This window comes from Onychomys torridus, chromosome 18, assembly GCF_903995425.1.
Source record: "Onychomys torridus chromosome 18, mOncTor1.1, whole genome shotgun sequence".
NCBI classification, from domain to species: Eukaryota; Metazoa; Chordata; class Mammalia; order Rodentia; family Cricetidae; genus Onychomys; species Onychomys torridus.
The window spans coordinates 776,312-795,400 of NC_050460.1; the positions used below are offsets into that span (position 1 = coordinate 776,312).

The 19,089-nt window shown below is 40.6% G+C and overlaps 1 protein-coding gene and 1 pseudogene across 1 annotated transcript; both read left to right on the forward strand.

Moving 5' to 3' along the window:
- The first annotated feature begins 303 nt into the window (after positions 1-303).
- On the forward strand, positions 304-19,008 carry Pp2d1 (protein phosphatase 2C like domain containing 1). Its single transcript, XM_036167935.1, has 3 exons — positions 304-332; positions 9,581-10,638; positions 18,224-19,008. The coding sequence occupies exons 1-3, from the start codon at positions 304-306 to the stop codon at positions 18,943-18,945; spliced, it is 1,809 nt and encodes a 602-aa protein (XP_036023828.1). The 3' UTR covers positions 18,946-19,008.
- On the forward strand, positions 3,053-5,706 carry LOC118569506 (annotated as a pseudogene).
- Positions 19,009-19,089: the final 81 nt, after the last annotated feature.

A 19,089-nucleotide genomic window follows, 5' to 3' on the forward strand; every position in this document is an offset into this window, starting at 1 on the left:
TCTTGTGACCTACTGTTTCAAGTCCTGGATCACAAAGGTTGCTGTGGCTGAAATTCCAGGTGAGATTGTCAACATTCTAACAGGGAGCATCCATCAATCAGAGAAGACCTTACCTCCTCCATCACACCCCCTTCACTGCTTACCATAGCAACTTCCACTTTAATCCTCCTCTCCTCTACTTCCCCTCCTCCTTCCCCTCCACTTTCTCCCTCCCTTCCCTCCACTTGTGTTCAATATAGAAGAACAAAGGCTCTGCAAATGGAGTAAAGTAAGGACAGAGAAAAATAGTACGTCCAAAGGAACATGGACTGGCAACTGAGTGGTCCTTTAAGGTATTTAATTGTTTTGACTCTTGATTGATTGATCTGTGCACACATTCATGGGACCAAAAGAGAGCACCAATGTCCTCCTCTATCACCCCTTGTCTATTGCTTGTGAGGCACTGCTCCCGACCCTGAGTTTGGGACTTTCTTGGCTGGACGGTAAGTCTGCAAGCCCCAGTGATCTTCCTGTCTCCACTTTGCTCAGCATTGGGGTTACAGGTATGCATGTGATACCCAGTTGTTTAGCGGGTGCACTTAACTTCTGAATCATCTGTTCTAATATTTTAAAGATTTACTTATTTATTTTTAAGATTTATTTATTATGTTCTGTGTTCTGCCTCCATGTATGCCTGCAGGGCACCAGATCTCATTATAGATGGTTGTGAGTCACCATATGGTTGCTGGGAATTGAACTCAGGACCTCTGGAAGGGCAGCCAGTGCTCTTAACCTCTGAGCCATCTCTCCAGCCCCAAGATTTATTTTTTAAATTATGTGTGTGTGTGTGTACATACCTGTGAATGCAGATGCCCAAGGAATCCAGAAGACATCAGATCCCTGGAGCTGGAGTTACAGGCAGTTATGAGCCTCTAACATGGGTGCTGGGAATTGAACTCAGACTCTCTAGAAAAGCAGTACTCTTAACTACTGAGCTATCTTTCTAGCCCCCTAAAGATTTTAAAAATATATTATTAGTATTATTTTGGTTTTTTGAGATAGGGTCTCTCTCTGTAGTTCTGGCTTTCCTGGAACTTGCTATATAGACAGGCTGGCCTTGAACCCAGAGATCTTCCTGCCTTTGCCTCTGAGTGCCATATTAGAGGCATGTCCCACAATGCCCATCCATTTAAATGTATTATTATATATGTATGCTCATGATGTGTGTGTGTGTGTGTGTGTGTGTGTGTGTGTGTGTGTGTGCGCACACATGTGGACAGCAGAAGACAGCTTCCACCTTTGCATGTCTGGAATGGAGTTCAGGTTAGGCTTGTGTGGTAAGTACCATTAACCACTGAGTGTTCTCACTAGCTGCAGTTTTTACCCCTGCCTTATTTTAACTTATTTTCTATTGTTTAATTTAATGTGTATGGCTGTTTTGCTGGCAGGCATGTGCATACCTGGTGCCCTCAGAAACTGGAAGAGGGTGTCAGATCTCCTGGAACTGGAGTTACAGATTATCAGATCCCCTGGAACTAGAGCCATGTAGGTGGAGCTGAACCCAGGGTCTCTGCAAGAGTATAAAGTATACCTACTGAGTCAACTCTCCAGCCCTTATTATAGTTTATTTTATTTCATTGTTATTGTTGTTTGTTTGTTTGCCTTTGAAACAGAGTGTCACTATGATACCCTGGCTGACCTTGTACTCACTCATTATGTAGATCAGGTTGGCTTCAAACTCATACTTGCCTGTCTCCTGAGTGTGAGATATGTTCCACTATGTCCAGACCATATTTTTCTTTGTTTTTTTGTTTTTCTGAGACAGGGTTTCTCTGTGTATCCCTGGCTGTCCTGAAACTCATTCTGTAGACCAGGTTAGCCTTGAACTCAGCCTCCTGAGTGTTGGAATTAAAGGTGTGCACCACCAGTGCCTAACCCAGCCCAGTTCACATTTTTAATTATGTATGTGTATGTGTGTGTATTTGCCCATAAGTACAGGTACCCATGAAGACCAGAGATAGGAAATGTCCTTAGAAGTAGAATTATAGAGGGTTGTGAGGTGCCCATTATGGGTGCTGGAAACTGAACTCCAGTCCTACACAAGAACACTGGATACTTTGTAACTATTGAGCTATCTTTCCAGCATTCCTCATTCTATTAGCTAGGCAGGCCTGGGACGACATCCTGGTAATCCACCTTCCCCAGCCTCCTCAGTGCTAGGATTAAAGATATGAGCCACTGGTGGCGCCTGGCAATTTTACAAAAAAAAAAAAAAAAAAAAAAAAAAAAAAGAAATGAAAAGTCGAAGGCCAGGCATAGTGATTCACAGGAGGATCAGAAGTTCAAGCCAAACTTGACTACCTAGCAAGTTAGAGGCAAGGGAGTGTTGTATAAGATCCTGTTGCAAAAACAAAAGCAAAACAAGCACAATCCCTACGCTAAAAAAAGGGCCTAAGATGGTTCAGAGAATAGAAGCACTTGCCAACAACCCTGATAGTCTGTCCGAATTTGTTTCCCAAGAACTACATAGTGGAAGAAGAAATTACTATAGATTTTACTCTAACTTTCACACTTAGGCTGTGTTATATGCATGTCCACACACATATATAAAACATACATAATACATTTTTTACACTAAAAACAAAAAGCAAACAAAAAACAACAACAATCGTGGTTAGATAAGAAATATCATCAATAGATAATTATATCCACAGTATTCTTTTTTTTCAGTGTTTAATAGAAAATAATTTTTATACAGTATATTCTGATTTTGGGTTCTCCTACATCCTCTCTACCCTACTACCCACCCAATTCCACTCTCTTTCTATCTCCAGAAAACAGGCCAAGAAAACAAAATCCCATGAACTAAAAAAAAAAAAAGAAAAAAAGCAAACAAACAAAATCTCAAGAAACACACACACACACACACACACAAACAAACCTCATAAAAACAGAAAATCAGAAACCATAATGCATAAGGAAAGGACCAATAAGATTTTAAAAATGGGCTGGTCCCGTGGTGCTGCAGCTCCACGCAGCCTGCAGTCGTGGCCCGCGACGCACGCTGCCTGCCATGGAGCCTGGCCAGGACCGCACAGCCGCGCCCGGCCCCGCCGCCATCTGCGAGGGCTGGTTCCGAGAGACCTGCAGCCTGTGGCCTGGCCAGGCCCTGTCGCTGCAGGTGGAGCAGCTGCTGTACCACCGGCGCTCGCGTTACCAAGACATCCTCATCAGCAATAAAACCTACGGCAACGTGCTGGTTCTGGATGGCGTCATCCAGTGTACTGAGAGGGACGAGTTCTCCCACCGGGAGATGATCGCCAACCCGCCGCTCTGCAACCACACCAACCCACGGAAGGTGCTGATCATCAAGGGTGGAGACGGGGGGCGTCCTACGGGAAGTGGTGAAGCACCCCTCTGTAGGGTCTGTGGTTCAGTGTAAGATCAATGAGGATGTCATTGAAGTCTCTAAGAAGTTCCTGCCTGGCATGGCCATCGGCTACTCCAGCTCAAAGCTAACCCTCCATGTGGGTGATGGCTTTGAGTTCATGAAACAGAACCAAGATGCCTTCGACGTCATCATCACCGACTCCTCAGACCCCATGGGTCCTGCTGAGAGCCTCTTCAAGGAGTCCTATTACCAGCTCATGAAGACAGCACTAAAGGAAGATGGCATCCTTTGCTGCCAGGGTGAGTGCCAGTGGCTGCATCTGGACCTCATCAAGGAGATGAGGAGGCGTTCAGCCCCAAGCCTATACCAGCTCTGTACAGCACCATCTATGCCCTCTGTCACCCAACAAAAAAAACGTGGATTTATAACCAAAAAAAAAAAAGCAGAAATACCTTTGAGTTCAATTTGTCTTGGCCATCTACTGCTTGGCCTGAGGCTTGCCCTGATGTGTGGCTTATATACCTAGCAAGATACTCCATTGGCAAAAATTAACTTTCCCTTTGCAAGTGGTTATCAACTGGAAATAGTTTCTAGCTTAGGAATGGGGGCTTCTGGCTACTTCTCCCTCTTAGCACTGGGACACTGTCTGGTTTGGACTTGTGCAGGCCATGTACATGCTACCACAGTCTGTAGTTGGAAGTTTTCCTGTGTTCTGTCCACTCTGCAGCTGCTCAGACCCAAGTAAACACATAGAGGCTTATATTAATTAAAACTGCTCGGCCATTAGCTAGGCCTACCACTGACTAGCTCTTAGATTTAAACTCAGTACATTTCTGTTAATCTATATGTTGCCACATGTTCTGTGGCTTTACCTGTGTGCCATTACATGCCGCCCCCTGTACAGCAGGCTGGCATCTCCTGACTTAGCCTAACTCTTCACAGAATTCTTCTTGTCTGCTTATTCCACCTATACTTCCTGCCTGGCTACTGGCCAATCAGCATTTTATTTATCAACCAATCAGAGCAACATTTTCATAGCATACAAAACATCCCACAGCATCCCTTTTCTGTCTAATCAAAAAGGAAGGTTTTAACTTTAACATAGTAAAATTACATATAATAGAATGTATCAAGCAAGAATTACAGTTATAATACTAGTCTATTTGTATTTGGCAAAATTAAAGAAAATATTCTATCTACCCTATATTTATGAGTCTAAAGTTTCATGTCTAATCTAATTTTATCATAACCAAGAAAAACCATAATTATAACTACTTAGTTTTCAACTACATCAAAGACTTCAGAAGGTATAATATTACCTAAGTAAATAGGAGGAGGACTGTAAGCAACTTCCAAAACTCTGGAAATGACAGAAACACCTGCCTGCCTGGAGAGTCATCCAAAGTTTCTCTGCAGCATTGGGGCATCCATCTTCAGCCCATAGGTCTAGTCTCTCAGTCACTTTTCTCTGTGTCCTGTAGAATGTCTGGCAGTTTCTTCTGTGAAGCAGGAACTTAAAGGACCATCTCACCTTGCAAATTCAGTGGTCACCTTCCTATGGGTCCTGCATATCCACTCAATACAACATTTTGTCAAGCAGTCCAGGCAAGAACAACTTCTTGCCCTAATGGCTATTTTTGCCAAGAAGATAAACTGCACATGGAGTGTCTTCAATGTCCATCTTTCTCTTTGAAGTAAAACAGTGCTGCCAAGAGCAGACATATCTCATTGTCCAGAAAAGTCTAAGTTCTTAAAACATTTTAAATGCCATGTTCTGTAGGTCTTTGAAGTTTTTGAAGATTACCTACCTAACTGAAATATATCTATGTGTATCTAGAAAACTAACATGATTACAAGTGTGATTATCATAGGTGTCTAATTATTAATCTGTATTTCTTAATTATCCATTATAATTAAAATGAATTACATAAACAATACCTTAAACAAGAGTAGAAATATACATACAGTATATTTTAAATTAAATTTTAAATTAACTTTAAATTTGTATCAATGAACTAAAATCCATAGCAATATAAAACATTTCAAACAAGTTGTTGCTCTTTAAAAGTAAATAATCTACTCATTTATCTTATCCTATCTATATCCTATATTTCTATATCATATCCCTCTTTCTTTTTTTTGAAAGAGATTGACTATGACAAATAACAATTTGTAATCAACAACCTAAACAAAGACAAACATCCATAATCCATTTTTGGGGGGAATGTGGGCATAGTTTTCTAAGCTACTTTCTGCTGATAGGGGGTGCTGGTAGTGTTGTGGGGATCTTGAGAAAATTCAAGATAATGGTCAAGTCCTGGGAAGACCAGTTATAGTTACAAATTAGTACATTATATAATATCTTAGATAGAATATATTAAATATTTGACTCAGGTTCTTTAGGATAGGATACCTTTTGGAATGATCTTTGTAACATGCCACCTACCCATGCTTTAGACTTCCCTGGATTTTAGTATGTGTTTTTTGCTTGATATTGTTTGCACTGATTGTAGTTCTAACTTATCTAGGTCATTATCCCTCATTACTCCTGCACAATATTTGATAACCATTTCTTGGTATATAGTCTTGTATTAGGTTAGAACCTTCTTATTTAGACAAAAGGGAGAGATGTAGTGGGTAGCCATTCCATCCTTGGCCTGGAAGTTCCAACCCCCATTGAGGCTTCGGTAATGGTCACGCCTACAAGGCAGGGCTGAGGGAGGAAACTGAAGACCCAGGATCGAGAGGAGAGGCTTCTCTTGGTTCCAGGACCCTGGACACTGGAGGTAGACTGAACAGAGTTCTCCAGAGAACACCGCCAGACTGCACCATACCTTTCCCAGACCCTGCAACCTATCCCTTCATTTGTAAGCTAACCCACAAAATAAATCTCCCTTTGAACTACGTGGAGTGCCCTTAATAATTTCACCAATAGACCAGCTATAACCTTTGTTGATACATACATTCAGGAGGTCTGGCTTGATGAACTCTTTTCTATCTTAACCTGGAACAAACCTATAGCCTCTTTCTTCCTGTAGAAACAAAAGCAGAGCCTCCTTTCCAAATCAACATAACCTTAGATCCAAATTTTGAAGTCAAGATACATTTAAAATATACATATTGGTTTAATTGAGCAGCCTTTACAATCAAATGTCTTTCTGCAAGTCTTTGAAGAAAGAAATTGGGGATGGAGAGATGGCCCAGAGGTCAAGAGTACTGACTGTTCTTCTAGAGGTCATGAGTTCAATTCCCAGCAACCACATGATGGCTCACAATCATCTACAATGAGATCTGGTGCTCTCTTCTGGCCTGCAGGCTGAATACTCATTGTATACATAATAAATAAATAAATGTTTAAAAAAAAAGAAATTGAAGAAGATGTCAGCATATGGAAAGCTCTCCCATGGTTATGGATTGGTAGGATTAACATAGTAAAAATGGCCATCCTACCAAAAGCCATCTACAGATGCAATCCCTATCCAAATTCCAACACAATTCCTCCCAGACATTGAAAGAATAATAGTCAACTTCATATGGAAAAATAAAAACAAGGATAGCTTAAACAATCCTGAGCAATAACAGAACTTCTGGAGGTATCACCATCCCTGATTTCAAGCTGTACTATAGAGCTATAGTAATTAAAACCACATGGTATTGTCATAAAAACAGACATGTTGATCACTGGAATCTAACTGAAGACCCAGACATAATTCCACTCACCTATGGACACCTGATTTTTGATAAAGAAATCAGAAAGACACGGTGGAAAAAGGAAAGCATCTTCAACAAATGGTGCTGACATAACTGGATGTCAGCATGTAGAAGAATGCAAATAGGTCCCTATCACCCTGCACAGAACTGAAGTCCAAGTGAATTAAAGACCTCAACATAAACCAGATACACTGATCCTGATAGAAGAGAAAGTGGGGAATAGCCTTGAATGCACTGGCACAGGGATGACTTTCTGAACAAAACATCACTAGTGCAGGCACTAAAATCAACACTTAATAAATGGGACCTCATGAAACTGAAAAATTCTGTAAAGCAAAGGACACTGTCAAAAGGGCAAAAAATTGCAACCTACAGAATGGGAAAAGATTTTCACCAACTCCATATCCTATAGAGGGCTAATATCCAATATATAAAGAGAACTCAAGAAACTACACATCAACAAACTAAAAAAAAAAAAAAAAAAAAAAAAAATTAAAAATGGGGTACAGACCTAAACAGAGAATTCTCAGTAGAGGAATCACACATGGCTGAAAAACACTTAATGAAATGTCTAACATCCTTAGCCACCAGGGAAATGGGAAGAAAAACTATTTTAAGATTCCATCTTACACCTGTCAGAAAGTCTAAGATCAATAACACAAGGATAACTCATGCTGTCGAGGATGTGGAAAAAGGGGAACACTCCTCCATTGCTGATGTGAGTAAAAACTTGTATAGCCACTATGGAAATCAATATGGCAGTTCCATCAAAAATTGGGAATTGATCTACCTCAGCACCCAGATATACCACTCTTGGGCATATATCCAAAGGATGTTTCATCCTATTACAAGGATACTTGATCAACTATGTTCATAGAGTCAGAAACTGGAAACAACTTAGATGTCCCTCAAAGAATAGATAAAGAAAATATGGTATATTTACACAATTGAGTACTACTCAGCAATTAAAAAAATAAAATAAAATTTGCAGAAAAATGGATAGAACTAGAAAAAAATTATCCTGAGTGAGATAATCCATACCCAGAAAGACAAACATGGTATGTACTTTTTTTTGTTGTTTTTTTTTTTCAAGACAGGGTTTCTCTGTAGCTTTGAAGCCTGTCCTGGACTAGCTCTGTAGACCAGGCTGGCCTCGAACTCACAGAGACCCACCTGCCTCTGCCTCCCAAGTGCTGGGATTACAGGCGTGCGCCACCACCGCCCAGCGGTATGTATTTTTATAAGTGGATATTAGCTGTTAAGTACATTATAATCACAGACTCAGAAGTGCTAAGTAACCAAGAGGGCTCTAGGAGGGATTCATGGATCTCCCTAGGGAAGGGAAATAGAGTAGATTTTGCTGGTAGACTGGGGGCGGGTGGAGATGGGAATAGTAGAGATCAGGTGGGAGGGATGGAGGAAGAGAATACCAGCTGGACAACTGGAATTGTAGGGCATTTGAGAGGTGATGTAGAAATCTTGTGTAGTAGAAACTTCCTGGGATCTACAAGGGTAACCCCAGCAAGGACTCCTAGTAATGGAGGATATGAAGCCTGAAGTAACCGGGCAAGGCAGTCAGTGTTAGGACTGGGACATCAACCCAGCCACCAAACTTTTAACCTACAATTTGTCCTGCCTACAAGATGTGCTGGGGTAATGTTGCTACAGAACTTGTGGTAATGGCTAACCATGACTAGTTTGAGGGTCTAATTTGAGGTCCATACCACCAGAGGGAGCACACACCTAACAATGGTTAGACGAGCAGGAGGTTAGCCCAGAGACCTACAGTAGAACCAAATAATGACAGCCAGAAAAAAAAAAATCAATGAATGATTCCTAATGATATTCTGCCATAGTCTAATCATCATTAAAGAAGCTGCCTCAGATAGCTGATGGGAGCAGATGAAGAGACCCACAGTCAAATATTGGTGAAATCATTAAGGTCACTCCACGTAGTTAAAAGGGAGGTTTATTTTGTGGGGTAACTTACAAATGAAGAGATAGGTTGTTGGGTCTAGCAAAGGTATGGTGCAGTCTGGCGGTGTTCTCTGGAGAACTCTGCTCAGTCTACCTCCTGCGTACTGGTATTATAAATGCGTTGGGTTGACATTCTTCCTTCCTTTCTTCTTTCCCTTCCTCCTCTACTCTCTTCATCCATTCATTTGGAAGGATGAATGAATAGTTAATTACAGGCTATAACTGTAGTTCAGAAATACTGCACTTGCCTAGCATATACAAGGTCCTGGGTCCTGTAGTGATCAAAATGGAAAAAAAAAAAAAAAAAGTTAGGTTTCTCTGTTTCTCTTTGTAGTTTTGAGCCTTTCCTGGAACTCACTCTTGTAGCCCAGGCTGGCCTCTAACTCACAGAGATCCTCCTGGCTCTGCCTCCCGAGTGCTAGGATAAAAGGTATGCACCCGCCCCGGGCTCAGTAGGTGCTCTTACACACTAAGCCATCTCTCTAGTTTCTGATCAGTAAACATATTTCACCTTTTTTCCAGAGTATTTTGGAGATCAAAAGAGTGGGATAACCAAGCTTCAAAATTTGCTTCGGATGAGTCGCTGGCTCAACAGAAAAAGATTAGTGGTAAAAAAAGGGGGAAGCGCAAGAGACAAAGAACCCCAAGTGACCCTGCGGAGTCTAATGAGCAGCTGAGTTATGGTCAAAGAGTCACATTCCCCTGCTCTGTCTGCCACCAAGAAATCAATGCAGCTCAAACTTTTCTTCATAAGAAACATCACAATGCTCTGAGTATGCTGGGTTTCCAGTGGATGGGAGGGAAGAAACCGAAGCCCTCAGTGGTCAGTATTCAGAGGCAGTTAGTGATTTCTAAACTATTGACATCTTTTATGTTCAGTGAAAAAGTTCTTCAGAGTTTGAATTACGCATTTGAGCTGCTTTGGAAGAAACAAGTCCCATCATACTTCAGACTTTGTGATAAGGTTGGTCAGACTTTTACACATTGTCCAAATATCTCCCATCTGCTGATTAAAGGTGTAGCCATCTGTGGCAACAGTAATTCAACCTGGAAAGCTGACCCAGATGGTAAATTTACGATCATGAATGATTTTGGTGATAAAGCCAATGTGTGCTTTTTTGGTTTGTTTGATGGCCATCATGGCAATGCAGCAGCAGATCTGGCATCAAAGGAGTTCCAGGTTTTACTTCTCCATCAACTGTCTAAACAGGATCCTTCCTACCAAATGACAGCTGAGCAGCAGCAACTGATTGATTCCTTTCAGACTGTGTTCAGGGAAGAATACAGAGCCTCAGAAGAGGCCTTCTCTTCCACATACAAAACCTTCAGAACCAATAGACGAGAGTATGAAGAAATACACAAAGTCTTTGCAAAGGCATTTTGGAGAATGGATAGGCTTCTACGGCTCGGAAGGAACGAGGTTTCCCGGGTTTGGTGGAGTGGCTGCTCCGCGCTCACTTGTATCTTGGAGGGTGTGATTAAGAACCCATACACTAATAAGGATCAGCAGTGTGCTGACTGTTTTCCTTCCCAAAAGATCCCACAGATCATCTCTGGAGTACTACACATTGCAAATGCTGGTGTGTATCCATGACACCTAAATATTGTAAATACCTGCAGAAAAACTCCCCTGCTTTCACAATTAGTCAGTCATTTAGTGATTTATTAATGTCTAGACATTGCACTGAACAATTAAGAAACAAAAACCGCCAGCTTAAATATAGATTGAAGGCACAAAAATAATTGTAACTGTTTTTTATAGGCACTGATATTAGTTATGTGACAAATTTTTCTTGGGGAGACACAACACACACACACATCTACTCACCCCAGATAAGGAGCCCATGATAGACCAAAGTACAGATACTACCAAAGTCCAACTTGATGAACCAATTAGTTTTATTGAGGTAACTTATAGGAATATGGATGAAGGGTTACTTACAGGGGCAGAAATGACTCACAGGCAGCTGCATCACCAAAGTCCACACCAGCATGATTGACAGCTGGGAACCTGGAGCACACTGCACAGCCTACAGGCAGCTCAACAGGTTGGAGAGTATCCTTTCCAAGTAACTCTGGCCTAATCCTCTCCCAGGCAGAGGGTCGTTTCTGCTTCTTCTAAGTAGCTGGTCTGGCCTCTGGGCCTTTTTTGTAGCTTGTTTCATCTGAGAGTCATCTTTGCTTGGCTTGTCAGAGAGTGACTCTCAGCAGCTTTATAGCTTACTCTGGGAGGGAGGGGAACCTAATGATTCTGGTCAGTTTTAAGGACTTCCTGAAGCTATTTTGAGTTGTTGCCTTTCTGCCTAAGGAACTTCCCTGCAGGATGGAATGTCTCAATCTTGAAGGAAACTGTTACACATTGTGTTGAATGTGACAAAGCATTACATTTCCCAAACGGGGCTGGTGAGATGAGTCAGAGGGTTAAGGTACTTGCTGCCAAGGCTGTTGATTGAAACCACATGTTGGAAGAATAGAACTGACTCCTAGAAAGTGTCTTCTGACTTCTTCAGATGGATACATAACACACTCTCATATATTGTACACCTATATTTGTATATACATATATACAAAAATTTAATATATGTGTATTATTTAATATATGTATACACATTAAAATTTTTAATTAAAAAATTTCCAAATAAGGTGATAATAGCAATGTTGATACATGTGAAAAGTGAATACAGTACCTATGGTAGCTAGATTCAAACAAAAACTGACATAAGGAGTCCACTGCCTCCTTTTGAGAGACTGGAAAGTTTATTTTTCTCAGCATACTTGTTCAGACTGATCCATTATAACTGCTAGGATAACTTTTGAGGCCGAGAGTCTTGTATCTCAGGCTATACTCACTATGTAGCCCAGGAAGATCTTCTTGAATTTCCAATCCTCCTGCCTCCACCTCTTGAGAGCTGGAGTTGAAGACATGTGCCATTAACTCTTGGTGCTGGGAGTGTAACCTAGGGCTTTGTGAATGTTGGCCAACCAGTCTAATAGAGCTACATTCCCAACAAGAGACTAATACATGTGTAACAGATTGTTTTCATGCTCAGCACCCTTGTTTTATCAATTTCTTAAGAGTAGAATAACAATTTTTCCTTCAGTTTTCCAGGTTTTCTACTAGCTAAGATGCTCAGCAAATCCTCTATTACTAAGCTACATTTCTAGCCCACTTTGTTGTTTTCACATTAACACAGGGTTTCATTACATTTCAAGGGTGGTCTTGAACTTGACCTACAGTCTTGACTGCAATCCTGCTACCATAGCCTCTTCAAACTGGGGTACCAGCCTATAATCAGCCCTGGCTGAGTTTTTGTTCTTATCATTTATATTCTATCTTACCATTTTTCTTGATCTTCTGTTTCTGTAATTCATTAAATCCTTATGGGATTAAAATGCTCACACACATACATATACCGGGGATGGAATTATCACAGCTTTCCAGAATGGTGACACCATGACACTATCCACTTAGCAATGGCTAAAATTCCTATTTGTCCATGTTCCTTTAACATTGTCATGCTGTTTGTTGTCCTCTGCAATAGCAGTATGTGTTCTTAACCCCTGATCTGGCTCTCCAGCCCTGTTTTGTGTTTTTTGACTCTAGGTAGCTTAGGCTAACCTGGAATCTCCCTCCAACTCAAGAATGCTGGGATTACAGGTGTGTTTAGCTACACCTGGCTCAGTCATTATTTTGATTACACGATACATTTATTTGTAAATGATGTATATTTGTATATTCTGCATAGTATATTTTTTAACAGTTGTGTTAATTAGGGTTTCTATTGCTGTGAAGACACCATGACCATAGCAACTCTTATAAAGGAAAAAATTTAAAATTGAGGTGGTAGCTTAGTTTCAAAGTTTCCATCCATTATCATGACAGGGAGCATGGTGGCATGCAGGCAGACATGATGCTGGAGAGGTAGCTGAGAATCCTACATTTTGCAGGCAACAGGAAGTGGACTGTCTCATTGGGCATGGCTCCAGCAATATGAGATCTCAAAGCCTGCCTCCACAATGAAGCACTTCTTCCAAAAAGGCCACACCTCCTAATAATACCACTCCCTATGAGTTTATGGGGTCCACTTACATTAAAACTACCACAATAGTCCATTATCTTTTTTTTTTTTTTTTTAGCTGAGGATCGAACCCAGGGCCTTGCACTTTCAAGTGCTCTACCACTGAGCTAAATCCCCAACCCGGTCAATCATCTTTTATATATTTTGATAAGAAAAAAATGCCGCATCTTTCAGGAACTCATACTCCTGTTCTTAACTTCTTTGTGCAGACTTGTTCATCTGGTGTGTTCCTTGCCTGGAAAATTTCCTTGGTCTCTGTGATGTCTGTCTTTTGGTGATGAATTTTTGTTTTTTTGATACAGGGCCTATTATGTATTCCTGACTGTCCTGTAACACACTATGTAATGCAGAGTGGCCTCAAGCTCACTGAGATCAGCCTCAGCCTTCTAAGTGCTAGGCAAAAAGGCACTCACCATCACACAGGGTGGTGATGAATTCTTAAGGTATTATTTGCCTCTCATTTTTAAAGGAAATATTCACTTGGTGTGGAATTCCAGACTGGAGATTTTTCTGTGTTGTTGGAACCTGCTTCCGTTTGGCCTGGCTGGCATTGCTGTCTGTCACTTTTGCTCTTCTGTTCACAAAGTATTTCCCCCTTGTGGCTGCTTTAGAGTATTTCTTTCTCTGGTTTTAAGTCATTGGACTGTGATTCATCTGTTTGTGTGAGTGCACTGGGACCCACCCACAGCTTTTTCATTTCTCGCTGTATGCTTTTTCAGTTTTTTCTTTCAACTGACTTTATATATATATATTGAAGAGAGCCTGAGTTCAGTGTTTGTGTGTGCTCATTGTTCATAGTACATAAGTGGAGGCCATACAACTTTCAGGAGTTAATTCTTCCTTTCTACAATGTAGCTTCTGGGAATTGAACTCAGGTCATCAGGCTTGCAGCAAGCACCTTTACCCACTGAGTCATCTCACTGGCCTTTCTTTCCCTCCCTCCTCTTTCTTTTTTTAAAATCATAAAAAATTAAAACCTTTAAAGATTCAATTACATGTAAGAATGTTTTGACAGGATGTATGCATGTGCAGTTTGTGCATACTTGGTAGACTCAGAAGAGGGTTTTAGATCCTCTGGACTGGAGTTATGAACAGTTGTGAGTGTGGGAAATTGAATCCAGATCCTCTGAAAGCACAAGTGCTTTAAACCAGTGAGCTATCTCTCCAACCCTTGTTTTTGTGAGACAGGATCTCATCACTTTGTAGCCCAGCCTGGCTTTCAACCTGTGGCAACCCTTCTGTCTCAATCTCCCAAATATGAGATTAGAACCTTGAGCACCGCCATCACCAGGATATCACATGTAGCCATGGCTGGCTTGGAACTCACAATTCAGAGTTCCACTGCCTCTGTTTCCCTAGTGCATGGATTAAAGGTGTGCACCACTACACAGGGCTCCTTGACTGTTCTCAAATTCACCTACCATTTCTTCTTCTTCCCCTCACCTTTCCTCCTCCCTTTTATTTTTATTTTTTTCATTTTCTGAGATTTGGTCAGTTGCCAGGTTCTTTTCTTTTTTTTTTTTTCCTTTTTGGTTTTTCAAGATAGGGATTCTCTATGTAGCTTTGTGCCTTTCCTGGAACTCACTCTGTAGCCCAGGCTGGCCTCTAACTCACAGAGATCTGCCTGGCTCTGTATCCCCAGTGCTGGGATTAAAGGCGTGTACCACCACCACCCTGCACCAGGGTTGTTGTTGTTTTTTTTTAAAAATTTTTAAAAAATTTGTTAATTTAATACACCATGTGCATGTAGCCAGCGGGTCTGAAGAGAGTGCATTGGATCCCCTGAAGCTGGAGTTAGTGAGCCACCCGATTAGAAACTGAACTAGGGTCTTCTAGAAGAGCATCAAGTGTTCTTAGCCATCGATCCATCTCTGAAATCTATGATTACTTTCTGACTTAAGAACTTCGTACTTTCTTCATCAGCTCATCAATATGGGGGACTTAACAGTACATTATTCAGGATCCTGTTTGGTGAGATGGGTTAGTCCCTGACCCAGACTACTACTGCCCCCTTTTAATTTTTTGGACACAATGTCTCATATTAAGCCCAGGCTGGCCTCACATTCACAGTCCACCTGCCTTAACCTCCCACGTTACTACTCCTTTTAAATAGTTAAATTATTTTTCATCTATCTGCCATTTCAGTAACTTTATCTAGATTTTGTGTATGTGTATAAGGCTAAATTTACCAAGCCCTCTCTCAACAGAAGTCAAGTCAAAATGCTTGCCTACTACCTTCCCTTATAAGTTGGTATGTGAATCCAAACTCTTCTGCAACATCAGGGAGCAATGCCTTCATGTACTGAGTGAGTTTTGAAATTCCACATGGTAATCAACACTAGGGAGAACTATGGCCTCCATAGTTTTAAAGCTATGGTAACATTATTTACACACACACATTATCTCCCCCATTTTAAAAGAGGTACTACATCCTAATAGTTCATCCAAGTTGCCATGTTAAGTGCCACTCTGTGTTGCTCTGCTGGTGACAGTTACTTATAACCTGATAGGATCCAACTACTAAATAAAAGCCAGGGACAAAGCTCAGTTTGCAGCATGCATAAGACCCAGGCGAACAGGACATGATGGCACATGATAGCAGAAGCAGGAGCTTAGACATTCTCGTCTACAAAGGGAGTTCAAGGCCAGCTTCAGCTACATAATGCTTGTTTCAAAACAAAAACAAAGCTGGGTGGTGGTGGCACATGCCTTTAGTCCCAGCACTTGGGAAGCAAAGGAAGGCTGATCTCTGTGTGTTTAAAGCCAGCCTGGTCCACAGAGCGAGTTTCAGGACAGCCAGGGCTGTTACACAAAGAAACCCTGTCTGGAAAAATCGAAAAACAAACAAAAACCCAAAATAACTCCCACCCCCATCCAAGAATTACTGACTTACCTGCTACAGAATCAAAGCAGAAGGTCCACAAGTAAGCATAAAAGAACAATAACCAAAACACAAAGCCATGCAGTTGCAGAAACATCATTTGCATAGCTTTAGGGCCACATTTTGCAACCAACCCAAGAGCTCAAATATTATTCATTCCATAATGTTAATGAGCCAATTCCATTGTATATCTGTCCAATCATACCAGTTTGATGTATTTTAGCCTCCTAAGCCTAGATTCATTTTTTTTTTCCCCCTAAATAAACATTGAAGGCTTGTCCAGCAATGAGGCAGAGACCGGAAGGTCTCAAGTTTAGGTCAGCCTGGGCTATACATTGAGATTCTATTTCAAAACAAAAAGACAAAAAACAAAAATAAGTGAAATGTAGAAGGAATAGAATTAAACTCATTAGCAACAAAATTCAGATTCCAAGTATAGTTCTAGGTTTAAGACCATAATATTCTTTTTTTTTTTTTTGGAGATAGGATTTCTCTGTGTAGCCGTGGCTGTCCTGGAACTCGCTCTGTAGACAGACAAGGCTAGCCTCAAACTCAGAGATCCACCTGCCTCTGTCTTCTAAGTGCTGGGATTAAAGGCTTGCAACCACCACCCAACAAATATTCTTATTTTTAAAATGTGTGGCACATGTGTATATATGCCACAGCATATATGTTGAGGTCAAGGGCAGCTTTTGGAAGTAGGATCTCTCCTTTCACCTCATGGGTTCCAGGAAATCAAACTCAGGTCATCAGGTGCCTCTATTCACTGAATCATCTCAATGGTCCCACAATATTTTACTTTTAGAATTGGCATATATATTAAAGTAGGAATTTTAATTTTCAAGGATAAGAGTATTCAGATACCAATGCCAGTTTAAGTAACTTGTGAATCACAGTTCTGTACCAGGAACCACTGCTTGTTTTTAAACATAATGATGATTCTAAAATCTTAGAGGTGGGGGGACCCCTCTATATACAGCATCTCAATCTGTTCAGACCATGTTTAGACTTCAAAACATCCATGAAGCAATATGATGCCAACATCACAGGTTCATCTCAACTATGATCATATTATACTGCCATCATTTACTAAAGACTTCAGTTTTCAACTACAGGGTTTAATGTGACTATTTCCCTAATATAATAGGAATTTTCACAGAACTTAGTTTAATCATACATTACAGAAACCAATTTTATCATCCATGTCCTAAATATATTCGTTTTAACTTTAACGAGTTACAATTATTTTTTTAAACGTTGTGTGTCCATGTGTGTACCTATGTATACACACAGGGACAACTTGCAGAAGCCAGTTGTTTTCACCACATGGGATCCAAGGATGGAACTCAGGTTTATGATGCTTGGCAACAGGTACCTTTACGTACTAACCATCTTACCAACCCCAAAGAGCTTTTATTTCTTTAAGTGTTTATTATTTTTATGTGTATGTGTGTGGGTCTGTGCACACTAATACAAGAGCATCAGATCTCCTTAGACCTAGAGTTACAAGCAGTTGTGTATCAACCTACGTGAGTGCTAGCAACTGAACTCAGGTCCTCTGCCGGTATGTGTTCTTTCCTGCTGGGTTATCTCTCCAACCCCCCCCCCCCATTTTTTTTTTTTTAAATAACAAAACAAATAATTAAAACAACAACAAAAACCTTGGTGCTGGAGAGATGTTTCTGTGTTTAAGAACACTTACTGCTTCCCCAGAGGATTAGAGTTCAGTTCCGAGTACCCATGCTGGGTGGCTCACAACCAACTATAACTTCAGCTCTAGGGTATCCAATACTCTCTTCTGGCCTCTACCCTCCTCATGTGCACATACCCACACATACACACAATTTAGTCATAAAAAACTTTATTTGAATATTTTAAAAATCTGCTGCATAGATGTTAAGAAATAGTAAAAATCATTTTGATAAGTTTCATAAAAACTTGATTTAGAAGTTATTTTTCATGACCTGTAGTTTTAGTTAAGTATTTTAAATTCTACTGGTTAACACTGATAATCGAATTAGGTGGTTTCCCAGTTCAAAATCATATTTGTACAGTGTTCAGCTTATATATTCTAAATATATTTACATGGCATACTTTGTGTTTAGTATTGAAACAGAATTAGTAAGTAGCATACTTTAACACAAACTGATAATTAGGTCTCTCTCTTTAAAAACAAACAAACAAACAAACAAACCTCCCTTTTAGGCAATGTGCAAGCCATCTTATGCAGAAATGGAAAAGGGTTTTGCCTGACCAAAGAACACACTACACGAAACACCAAAGAGAGAAGAAGAGTCCTTCAGAGAGGAGCAGTCATCAGTTCAAATGGCCTCCTGGAAGGGCACATAAAAACCACCAGAGGTCTTGGATTCCATGGAAACCTCACACTGAAGAAGTTCATTATTCCAGCACCCCAAACAATTTCTGTCCCTATAGATGATTTATGTCAGTTTCTCATCTTAGCCACTGATGGGCTTTGGGAAGTTCTGGACAAGAAGGAAGTCACTGCACTGGTATTAACCTTGTTTCATGCATATAAAGAAACATGTGCTTCTAGCACTAAAAACAAATCCTGGTCATCTAAAGAGCCTCTTTCACCATCAGACAGTAACATCCGAGTGCTGTTCCAGTACAAACCTGAATATGAAGAAGTTATGTCAACTACTAATCTAACGGAAAAGTCATCTAATTCAGTATTTTCTGAAGCTTGCATTTATCAGGCTAAAAATACAGAAACATTTCCTCCAGAAGTGACTAATTATGACCCTTGCAGCAAGAATGAACTATATGCTAAGAATTTCTATGAAGGTGCAGCTGAGTACATTGGCTGGGAACTTATAAATACTGCTTTAGAAGGTGGTTCCAGAGACAGCATTACTGTTATGGTAATGTTTCTAAATGGCAGTGAGTATCAGCTGCTGTCATAAAAACATTCTGAAGACCTAGAGTAGCAAACAGTACCACAAAGACTTCAGTGCATCAGACTCTAGGACAGACAATGACTATGCAAATCATTCTTAAGAAAAGGAAGAAAACACAAAAGCTTCCAGTTATATACCATGTGTGTTATG

What these genes read in the sequence shown, in the direction of transcription:
- Pp2d1 (XM_036167935.1), top strand. Translation starts at nt 304, where the DNA reads ATGGACTGGCAACTGAGTGGTCCTTTAAG. An exon ending in CAACTGAGTGGTCCTTTAAG is followed by an intron (nt 333 to 9,580) that starts GTATTTAATTGT and finishes CCTTTTTTCCAG; the next exon opens with AGTATTTTGGAGATCAAAAG. An exon ending in ACTACACATTGCAAATGCTG is followed by an intron (nt 10,639 to 18,223) that starts GTGTGTATCCAT and finishes CCTCCCTTTTAG; the next exon opens with GCAATGTGCAAGCCATCTTA.